Source organism: Anopheles moucheti, chromosome 2 (genome assembly GCF_943734755.1).
Source record: "Anopheles moucheti chromosome 2, idAnoMoucSN_F20_07, whole genome shotgun sequence".
NCBI classification, from domain to species: Eukaryota; Metazoa; Arthropoda; class Insecta; order Diptera; family Culicidae; genus Anopheles; species Anopheles moucheti.
This window is the reverse complement of record NC_069140.1, coordinates 12,823,512-12,835,920: the sequence shown is the minus strand read 5'-3', so window position 1 is coordinate 12,835,920 and position 12,409 is coordinate 12,823,512. Positions and strand designations below refer to the sequence as shown.

Here is a 12,409-nt window from a genome sequence, read left to right as displayed (position 1 = left end):
TCTATTTCAACAAAATTTCTTTACTCAGGGGAATGAGCTGGGCTCATTCTACGTATTCGTTGGGAATTTTTTAACAACTAAGCAAGATTTGTATTATGTGGATCAGTGCACATCTCAAGGGACCGTGTCGGACCAAAAGTTAGCCAAAAGAACAAAATCACAATCACAAAAAACCAAACTTCTTGCTTATTTCTACTTTTTACTTTTACTTAGTTACTTTCAAACATTTATTTTTCTTGCTTTCCATTGACTGATAGGACAAGTTGTCTCGGAAAAAAGCTTACTTTGCTGAATTGTAATAAAAATTTTAAAACTTTTCCCGTTTCATGCGTAACCAATTCTAATGTTTCACTGAAATGTAAACAGTCTTAAAGAACCTGTGCGGTTGCGGTAAATTGTTGCCCTTCCAACTTAGTACAAAAAGGCAAAAAACACACATTTAATAGCAAGCCTGTTGGACGAAGATCCCTGTAGGCCAAATCGGATTAATGGTTTTCGACGAGAGTTAATAATTAGCTTTCGTGTTTTGGTAGCAACGAGGATGATTTTTTTTGTGTGCTTGCCTAATTTCGTTCCAACCCGTAATTTACTCTTCACCAATCCAGTTTGCAAATGGTTCAAATATGCCCGGTTTGTGGAATGATTTATTGGTTTTTAGATCGTAACATTTACTTTGCCTGTAATCCGTTTAGGCTCGCACCACTAACGAGACACCCAACGGTGGTCAGATGATAGAGGTAATCGCGTTTCATCATTCTCCTACATTACACAATCAGTTCAGTTGAGTGTACGATAAGCAATTAGAACGAATGGTTTCTTGGGGCATCCCTCCAGGAATATTACAATTTATTATGTTTAATATAACACATTGAGTAACATATATCCACAGTGATAAAATAACGTAATATTACGCAAAATCTTACCATACACAACATTAAATCTATCTAACTATATAAAAATCTTACAAGATTTGATCATAAGAAGGTTTCACTATCACTTACCTACAGTTTAGTCCCGCGTAATTGATGTATTGATGGTGTCGATGTGTGTGAAGACGAGAAAGAATTGAAGCGTTGCGACCGGGCTTGAAACGAAGAATTTATTAAACGAAAGTGACGGACGTTTCCTCGATTGCTTCCGGTTATAAAATGTCTGGACAACTGCCGGTTCGTGTCGTTTTTGTTGGCAGTGGCATATGTCTCTGGCTTCCCTGGCGACGGCTTCCTGGACCACAGTAGACGATCTAGTAGGAAAACAGAAAATAAGACAAGAGAGAAGAAAAAACACACACGTTCAATCATGCGATACAAAATCCTCTGTGAGAGCATAGTAAACGAGCAAAAGCGCCTAAAAGTGGATCGCGCCCCAACGGACCCATTTTCTTCACCGCACACGCAAACAATGTCGGGTATACGAAGGTAATGTTCCCGCCGGATGGTACGTGATGTTTGAGCTTGTTTATTGCAAATACTTTGCCGAAACAATAATCCATAATCTCACAAAAGCGTGCCTATACGTCCGGCTAAACAAAGCATACGTACGCACGTCGTGTGCATGGCAAAGCAAGATTGTATGGTTTTGAGGAATGAATCGAATCATGCATTTAATAAGCCGTTTCGGTTGTTCGATTCGGTTGATTCCGGTTGGGGTAAAACAGTTTAAATAAACAGATGTTAGCTTAATTTGTTTTATTTAAACCAAAAGTGAGCGATAACTGTACACATAAAACCGTTGACTAGAAACTGTGATGATTCGGTTGAATTATAATCCATGCTATGTTTCCTAATGGAGCCAGATTTATTTGCATATACCTGCCAATTATCAGATTAATATATCAAACAACGTTTGATTCGGTTGAATACCTTCAATAAATGATTAACGAAAATCGAACGTGTAAGTGGTAGTTTAGGGAAGATAACTACATACTAAAGGGTATTATTTAACTGTTTTTTGAATACTTCAAAATAAAGTATTTAAAATGTTACCTCTAAACTAAACCCAACCATATTTTACATCGTGAATGAGCACTTTCGTTAATTTGCGTGGAAAGAAGCTGCAACAAGGATCATTTCCTATCTGTCTATGCATTATTTACTGTTTAGGGGAAAAAATCATTGGATGCACTCAGTTAAATCATAGCTGCATCATTATATACTCTTCCCTTGCAACTAAATCGCAAATGCAACACCGATAGACGAAGGAAGTGCAGTAAAACATAATTACATTCTCACGTCTATAGTGTTGTCCTGCGGGAATGCTTGGACAGCCCTTTGCGTGGCATCGCAGTGGAAAATATGTGCCAGGACGAACCAAAGCCCCGGTTACTATCCACACTTCGCAAGATGGTACAACCAAGTAAACCGCATTGGCTACAGAATGATGCGATGGAAAGTGTTTATGAAAAAGTATGCAATTTATGATGATGAATGGGTGACCGCGGTATGGTGATGGAGGCAGCAAAAAGCAAAACGTGTTAACAGTGCATCGCACAATGCACACGAGGCGTTCGAGCAATCATGATGGTACGGCCCTCTTCACCCTCTCTACCCCGTGCCCGTCCATCGCGTTACGCACAGAAATGGCGTTGAACGGAAAAAAATACTAAGATAAGCTTACCACCGTCAATTTGATCCCATTCTGCTTTTAAGGACTGAACATTTATCATTCAAATTAGTCATATTTAAGCTCAACTCAACGGTGTGCTATGTAAGTGTAATAAATCATTGGATGTTTGTGTTGCCCTTTCTTTCCGTATTGCTGAATGGTGTTGCATTTAAAGTCGATTTGGTTGGAAATTGCTATATATATCAAACAGTGAAATCATTTTTAACTTACACTGATATTAATAGAGAATTATAACTTTGCGTAGATTCAATAATAAAATCTATTCAATGGTACACGTGTTTAGCTTACAATCCACTTGGTTCATTTCTTTTCTGCTTCTGCTTTACGAACCAAACAATTTAATACAACTTACAATTAAAATAAATTTACAATTACAAACTAAACTACTTAGTTTAAAAATTATTACAATTGATTTTTATATTATTATTCTATTATATTCCAAATTATATTATTACAAAATTATTGAAGAGCATATTTGTACTCATAATACATCACGTTTTGCCCGTTAATAGTTAAAGAAATATTTTGTTACTAGCAGTAAAACAAATTTTGCTCAAGATAATCAAAATAACAGATTCAATAATAGCCTCAATATTTCCTCTGACTCTGTAAGGAGGTCACAGTTGCCAATGCCACAGTTTCCCTGTAAAGGATCGCAAAAATTGACTTTTATTTAGAAACTCACTGGGCCTTGGCGCTGTTGGAAGTTATTAAAGTATTCACTTCGACTGCTTCTCAGCAAAATATTCCATCGAATTAAGGTCCTTGGTTCCACTCGTCCATCCTCTCTGATATCTTAAATTCGATGTATTTACACCAACAAATGTTTCACGTTAACCAATAAAGGTAACCGAACGAAAGGAAAATCATCAAATCCAGGCCAAACACCCTGTGTGCAACCAAACAACTTCAAACGAAAATCATTAACATTCTATTTATTTTAAGCTGTACCGTTCTAAAACACATTAAACCTGTTACTACATCTGTTCGTGATCGTTTATGGCTTTCTTCCAGACAATTTGCCAATTGTCATTATTCCTCCGCTGTACTTGCGATGCTGGTTTGCCACACAGTACCACACATTACAGCGTTAAAATGTTAAGTGCTCAACGAACAGTTTTGTGCTCGGAAGTACGTTAAATAAATTTTACCACCGCAATGCATGACCGCAGCCAGTTCGTAACGGTCTGATTCGAAACAACCGTGCTGCAATTGTACGCGTAACATAAAACGAAAACATTTAGACACAACATCCCGCTTTCAATCTTACGCGGTAATCATCCGTTGGCATTCAGCCCTGACCCAAGCGCTACCAATGCATCCACCCCCCCACACACACACAAAAACCCATTCGCTTTCCTTTGCCTACCAGCGCAACACTCTTACAAACAAACCCCGTAATGTCTTTTATCACCAGCTGTTTCATGTTGCGGTAGAAGCTGCTTGTCTTGATGGAACTGATCTCAAGGCACGCAGCACGTACATTGCGCAGCACAAAGACACCAACAAAAGGAACTCGATGTTGCTTATGCAGCACGTGCAGCATGCTGAAAGGAAGCGCAGCTGCAATTAGTTCACTGGAGCACATGAGCCAACATTCTCATCAGCGCGGACCCCATTCGCCCTACATTCGCTTTTACCTAATATATGTACATGTTGCAACGGGAAGTCTATTATGCCTTTTGTATTGCGATGGAGCCCGCGGGGTGGGCAAGTCATGCGAGCACTGGGGATGCATGTAGATTTACGTCGCTTGAAGAAAATGGAAGAAAAGCTATCAAAAAATCAGGAAATGTTGTCCCCGAGCCGAGCGATGGATGGCGGCGAGCGGGAAGCGCGAACGAACCGGGAAACCATTTTATGTTACCATAACCGCGATCTTGTTTGTCAACTCTGTGTCAGAGGCAAACTTTGCATCGCAAGCGCATTGCCATATGTGCTGCCGTACGTCAACACATCAGTCTGGGTTACAGGGAGATGCAACCGCAACAACTTTCCCGGATGGGTAGTGTTGCACCACACCATCTGTTAACAGTGCTCTCTCTCTTTCACTCTCTTCGCTCCGTACGACAAACTATGGTTGCAGTATCAAACTACGAAAGAAAATTAACAGTATCAAACAACGAGTGTCCCTAGAGCAACTGTGGAGCGATGTGACTGAGCTTGTTTGCGAAAAAAAAACGTGTTTCCCATGTGTGGTAAGATTTTATGAAGTTCTTTTGCCAACTACCTACACACGAATCTTCGTTCACAATTTCGTCTGTTTGTAAGAACTGTAACGGAATTGATTTTTCTGCACTACGAGCTACAAAATCTGAGACCGCACTAACTTCCAGTTGCCCGTACGACTGTCATTGTTTTTCGTACCTAGTCCGGTGTGACTGGTCGAACCAGTGTTTCAGATAGTTTCGAGTACCTGCAATATCTTACATCCAGGAACCGTGCCGGGAAAAGAACGTCCCTTTTCTGTTCGATTATGTTCGGTTTCGACCGTTTGCCGTTTATCTTCTCCAGCGTTCCATCGCCGCTGGGGCGGGCCCCACTATGCCGGCCGTACTTTGACAAGGGTACGAAGAAGGAAACGCAGCTGAAATCCTCCAAGGATGGCTTGCGGTAAAGGTAACATTCGAGTGGACGTTGCGTCATTTCCGTTTTCGGTTGCGTACTCGAGTGGAATGTGCAGGAAAAGTCGTTATTCAATACATATTCCGTCGTATTATTTGTCACATCGCTGCTGGTCGCGTTTAACGTGACGCTATCGTGTCCCCGGTGGGTATAAAACTGTCCAACTTTTGTTTTCGAACAATTTGCGACAGATATGACAAATGGTGAATGCTTTCAGTGAAATGGCAGGTGTATTTCCGTACCTTACATTGTCATTCATTTCATTTGATTGTTGCGTAGAGTGTTTAAATCGTTTTGCATACTATATCTATGCCTCTTTAAGCGCTACTTTAAATATGTGTTGCAAGCTTTTGCATGAATATTTGAAAACGTTTGCTTACAAATGCGCAACTGTTATACTGTTTCAAAAAATTAAATGATTGGGTCATAAATCTATTCAACGACCAGCAAAAAACAGGTCCACATTAAGATGATTTATGATATGTTTTGGATTGAAGAATAATGTGTTCCGTTTCAAAGCATCTATAAACGTTATTTATAATAAATCATTCACTCTTGTAGGTGAAAATAATTAAATGGAATGGAATAAAAAATGGAAGATAATCACTGTGAATTTTGTGCAAAAAATAAATTCAATCCCGTTTAAACAATGTCTAACCTTGAAAACCCCATTATTGTTGTCAACGTTCCATATACTATTTAAAATAAAGGTATGATGGTTAAATAATATTAAGAAACAACACGGTCAATAGCTTATCTTACGAATGTTAGGCTGGAAGGTAATAAAAGCCATCAAAAAGTTATTGTAATTAAAAATTCAAAAGATGGTAAGATGAGAACTGAGCTGTGAACTCTACGCATTGCGGGAATCGGTGACAGAAACGACTACATTGCAAATATGCTAAATTGAAACCATCTTCCCGGGATAGTCGTATTCCTTGAGGTATAGGAAGCCTACTCGTGAATAATCCAAAACGATTGGTCTCCCGCTGAGTGCAATGTGAAGTGCTTTAGACTTTCCAACCCAGCGCCGAGGATGAGTTTAGTCCAACGGCAACGATTTAGCGACCCATCGCCACCTTCAAAATGTGGTAAAGAAACGACCAGCGCGTGCGATCTTGTTCCAGCATTCTGTCACCAAAGTCCTCCTGTGGTTTGGCGTGGAGTGGATGCACCTCGACCCATTGGCACTGACAACGTACACTAACTTTTCGCGCATCGACCACTTCTCCCAAGCCTGCCGTCTATAGGAACATGTCCGACCGTCACCACATGCGCCACCAGTGTCACCTCATAGTACAGCCTGGTTTTAACATTATGGGCGCAGAAATGACTCTCGTATTAAATATTTATCAGGTTAAACATCGTTTCACCATCGGTTGCCCGTGCGATGTGCTATCCGGCTAGGACATCGCTCACAACGCTCGCCTGGAAAGTCAACGGTTAGCGACGGTAAACGTGTCTAGCAGTACGGGTGCTGCTGTGTCTGTCAGGAATTGCACCACAGGCAAAACAGGCAGCCCTAGCAGCGGGCGGAATAACGTGACAGGGTAAGGTAATGACTCTCGAGAATGAGAAATAGCTTATCGAAAAGTAGGTCACTCCAAGACCACCATCGTGAACGACTGAACGGATGATGGACACTCTCGTGTTTTTCGAGTGTTCTCGAAGCTTTCGTGCGTCGGTTTATCACAGACTGCGATAATGTCTATTGTACAAGTATGTACAAGTATGTTGAACATTCTTGAAATAGCTAATAAGGGAATTTTTTAGTAAGCATAACGTGATTTGTTCACGCTTTGCCTAACCAGCCTAACCAGAAACTAAAATGTTGTTCATTCCTAGCTACACGCTTCGTGCGTTCTATGAAATTGTTGCAAGCACCAACTTGACTGTTTGCTTGCGTTGAAGTAGACTTTGACACTTTTATTTTTGAAGCTTAATTTGTTTTGAGAGCTTCTTCGTATAATTTAAATCGTTCATTTAAAATGAGAACTCCAATGAAGCTGCCAGAATTAAAAAAAAAAAACAAGTGACTCTTGCCCATGTTTTCTCCCATATAAAACATCACCGTCACACAACTTGCAATGTGTCAATTGCCAATAAACCTGTTTAATAAAACTTTTTAATAAACTTAAATAAATATAAATAAAACTCCCGAGTTCCCAACAACCAAGTTTGAGCATTCGAGCAAAGTTTCCGTACAAGCTTTACAAATCACCTAACAAATAACATAAAGTTTCTGCCATATGTCGTTTCCTCAATTTCTGTGACATGCTTTTACGATGGTAGCGTGGGCCATTCATTCTTTTTACCACCACCAGTATTGTCACCAACCAAAGCATTCCCATTGGGTTAATAAAAGTGGTTCTTCCTTTTTCCTTGACATCTTCCGTCGCGTGTCGTGACTAGTAGCATACCATCCACACTCCCAGTTGCCCTTCTACGTGCTGGCCTTGACCGGTACCGTACATTCGTACGAATCGTAAAACACCAAGTGTGACCCCTCCGAGCGATCCGACCGAAGGTGCAAAACACGTCCACCGGCACCACGCTCGGTTTATATCCCGTCCTGTAGTTTCCATTAACCTTTAATCGTTGGGAAATCATTTGACAACACCCCACTTGTACGACATTTGTTTCAGGCCAGTACACCTCAATTCACGACCAGCGCTAGCGTCTGCCTTATTCCACCTGACTGACGTACAACGATGTGGCGTACCGATGATGTGTTGTAGCGTTTTGGATGTTGTCAACGAATCGGTTTCCCTTTTTTCCATGCACCATAAAACCGTACCCTTATCGTGGCAGCGGGGCGCTCGAATGCAGCTGCTTGATGACATGCCGGGATGCATTGCAAACTGACGATGAGCATGAATACATATTGCATCCTTGTGTTCTTGTGTCCCCCGAGCTTACAGTTGCTGTGAGTGCACGCATCAGATACGTTGCAATCTTTGCCGAGCTTCAAACAGAGCACTCATCGCTGTCGAGATCCAGAAGAGTCCGTGCAACGCAGTGAATATGTTATGGTTCAAAGCACGAACTGAATCAAAACTATGACCTTTATCATCGAATAGAGCATTCTTGGAAATACAGTACGCTACAAATTGTGTAGTGGTTTTTAATTTTTGCTTTAAAAATAACACATTTATCTTAAACCCCCATTAACGAAGGCCAATATAGTTTGTTTGCAATTTCTTAAATAATTTTTATATCAGCTAATTTCGTCTAAGAACTATTCAATCAACTGATTGTGTCACGGTAGTAGAATAAATTGCATCATATATCAGCTCTTTTCGCTGACTGAAGCTGCTTCTGCGAGACTTTTTTCCGCTATTGACTTTATCCATCGATGGCAACACGTGCATCGTTTTTGCCCATGAGCCAAACAATACAATCCACCGCGTATTCGACTCGGAACTGTTCGCATTAAAAAAAAATAGAAGACGAATAAAATATAGAGAATGTATGAAATAAAGTACCGATGGGGAGTGTGACAGGAAAATGATCAACATCGCAAACCCAGTCGGTCTGGCACCAAAGAAATTCCGCCGTCTGGTAGCAATCGTTTGATGTTACGACTTTATTTATACGCCCGTGCGCATAAACAAAACGTCAGTTTGCGCTCGATCCGTGTCCATACGTTCACACCTCAGTACGGCGGTCTCTTCTGCGGGCCATTTAGCGGTTTTCAAATAAACAATTTCAACTCGTAAGCAATACCGCAAGGCACTTTTTGCGGATAAGAGTATGACGTCCTGTTTGTATTTTTCACTCACTTTTCTTTTTAGATTTTGAACCAATGGGTTTGGACGAAAATAGCGCACTGTAACGTGATCTGCAGCCAGCAGTAAAATTTCGACCAGAGAGTACGTTTGGAAGAGATCATACATTGCATACGAAATAAAGTTTGCACAACTTCTGCACCCTGTCCATGGCCAGTTTTTTCAAAACAAAAATTTATAATTAGATTTAGCGGCAACCCAGAACCAGCAATGCGTAATCATTGAACATTGTAGAGTTGGAGTGTATTAGGGGATAGAAACGTATTCAATGGGTGCGCTTATGACATAAACCAGATACGATACACAAAGATGGTGGAAATGGAAAAATGACCGAAGATTAGATGTCTCTGACATGGCCAACTTCTCTGGAGAAGGAATGTAAGGAATTGATCGATTGTGGACTGTCACAATCAAGCCACTAAAGCCAGTGGATGTGGTACGATCATTGCGGCTAGTGCTTTGATGCTTAAAGCGCTGGTTTCAGAATATGCTTTTTGCCAATGAAAGGAATTATTAGTTAGCCTTAGAATGCCATGGTATAGAAATTGTATACAATGGATGCCCATCCGCTCATGAGTCATCATAATGCCACTTCCCAGCATCACCGGAAATGAAAACACCAGGAACTTGTGCTTTGCGACAAGGACTTCGCATTGATAACTTATTTGTTACTCTGGATATCAAACATCTGCCACGCATGCATAACCATGAAGTTGGTATACAGTTCGCACGAGATTCATTTCCAAAACAACGATTGATCGTAACAGTTCCAACTTTCATTCGTCGAATGAAAGTTTCTTAATTGCATTGGACGTACGGAACCATCAGCTCGTGCAGTGCTGCTATTTCCACTCTATGATATTTCGCTCGGACAAAATGAGACTATCATTCGAGCTACATGAGTCGGATGTAGAGATGATTGAAATTCCTCGTAAATATAACAGGCCTTCTGCAAAACTAATATCTGCAGATATTCTAGTTTGGCTGACACCACCTTGTTTTGTGTTGCTTTTTTGGAAAGTAATCAATTCTTGCTTTCTTACTGTTCTAGGAAAGTTTTTATTTAAAATATTAGCAATTACACTAAGCGCCAAAGAAATACATCCACAATCCTCGTGTGAAATCTTGCAAAAATATTATATTCTTTTTATTTCCCTAAAACCAAACGATTCATGCAAGATCTTGTGACAGATAAAAGGCGTTGTTGATAAGGCGTGATAAATAAACACCCAAAATAAATCAAAATGAACAAATTTTACCCTTTTTCTTACCGCACGCATATGACCTCTTCAACACGCACGCACCTTACGCACTTCAAGAGTGTTTTACGCACACAAAGCATGTTTGCTTTTTCACCTTTCTAATGCCCCGAACCTGTTAACGTAATATTTATCTCGTCGTCTACAAAAGGTCGATTGATTATTGCTTCACGATACTAATGGTCACGTTGCGGCTCTAACCCTTACCCGTAAAATACAACACGTAGAATTGTGTTTACATAGGTACCGTCCGAGTAATACGAGTTGCAAAATGCAAATTAGTACCCAGAAGTGGCAGCAATCTTAGGTGACCTGCTTTATCGATGAAAATCAATTCTATTTCCGGTCACGTCAACCGGAACGCTCATCAAACCGAAGCATCAAACACGTGAGCAAGTCGTTCAAGTTCTAGCGTTCAAGTTGAGATCGAATGGGAATCAGGATTAGCAGCGGGCAATGGGAAAAACGTACAGGCAAGGGTTTGCTGAATCAACCCATCAAGATCATGTCGTTCAGAGTTGATGTTTATGATTCCAAAACGTGCTTGTTTGTAAAAGGGACTTTGATTTTCCCTAATACTGATGACGGGGCTTTTAAACTAAGTGTTTTGACACACGGAAGTACAAGTCTAACAAACATCTCATGAAAGTTAGCAACCCATAGCCCATTATCTTTCGTCTATTACCTTTTTCTGGAAAACATACATTCATCGCACAATATTGATTTAATTTTGATTGAAATAATACACCTAACAGGGATCCGGAGTACGTACTGCCTTTTTCTGAGTATTTTGTTCGATAACAGTAGCTATCACGAAAAAACACTGCCTGCCTGATGTAAACACCACAAAAAAAAAAACACTGATGTATGTTGAAATGTAATCAAAATTGTGCTTATCAAAAAGTCAGAGAGCAATATCCTAAGGGATGTAATTTATAGTCAAGGAATTTGTTATTCATCATCGAATACATGAATCCTAATGTATTCATTGCCGGATAATAAAAACACTACAACCCATTAGCCTGCTTCGTGCAGATCTGTGCTGCTCAATGTAAACGGATATTTCATCATTAAATCACAACAAAACAATTGTAATGTGAAGCTATTTACTGTGTCCTGCGCGCAAAAGCACTGTTATTTTCGATTTCCCAACCATGCCAAAAGAGGAGTTGTTTTCAAGGATTACGATCGTCCTCAAGGTCTACATATCGTAAAACGACGCATTCGCGTGTTCTTCCGAAGCAAGCAATGCTGCAAATTTATGATAGAATGGATCGTATCGATTGATTTTCTAATGAAAAACTCTAGCTTGTATTTCACTGACAAGCAATACTTTTGTACACTTTAGTCATGCATAAAACAACGCGTTTCATGAAAATGTTACTCAGAATAGGAAAAAAATGTTTAAAACGTAGAATTAAAACATGCCTTTAGCAGGTAGAAAGATGAAAGTAACCACAAAGCCGTGAGCGAAACTCGGGAAAACATTGTTTTACCACATAGGTATCTGAAATGACACAATACCGCACTGAGCTGACAAAAAGAAAAATGCCAAAGAGCAATACTACCGACAGGCATAATGGAATGACAAATGGTTCCCCATTGTGAAAGGACCCCGTCACGACAACTAAACCACGACGATGGAAATAACAATGCAGAACGCAGAACGGTGAACTCATCCTTCCACCATCATGATGGGTTAGGTGACGAAATACGAGGGAAAAAATCTCTGCGGTTATCTGCAGCAACCGAATACCCACCTTACGGAATGCTTTCCGAAAGTTTTCCGACAGGAACGCGTATAGCAGCGGGTTTATGCAGGAGCTCGTGTAGGCCAGGACGTGTGATACAATTTGTAGTGAAATTTTAAAATGTGTATCCGGCACAAATACGTCCACACTCTTCAGCACCAGGATGACCTGCAAGAACATAGAGTAAAGCATTATTTTCGTCACACCAAATAAAGAACTCTGAAAATAGAAATGAAAAATATAGCTAACATTTTGACCTACAACTGCTCAAAGAACCAAACCACCGAAATTTAAATTAATTTAGAATCTCCTTGTATGTAAATCATTGCTAATTAAAAGCCAAGCTGAACAAATAAGATAA

General features: G+C 40.1%; 1 protein-coding gene across 1 annotated transcript in view; it reads right to left on the bottom strand.

The window, feature by feature from the left end:
* Window positions 1–1,085: 1,085 nt before the first annotated feature.
* LOC128310407 (allatostatin-A receptor-like) overlaps window positions 1,086–12,409 on the bottom strand; it is a 54,824-nt gene continuing 43,500 nt past the window's right edge. The window contains exons 3-4 of the mRNA XM_053047043.1: window positions 12,058–12,216; window positions 1,086–1,243 (exon numbers count right to left, since the gene is read on the bottom strand). Of these exons, the coding sequence (XP_052903003.1) occupies window positions 1,142–1,243; window positions 12,058–12,216 (261 nt within the window). The 3' untranslated portion in view covers window positions 1,086–1,141. The remainder of the gene's footprint in view (window positions 1,244–12,057; window positions 12,217–12,409) is intronic.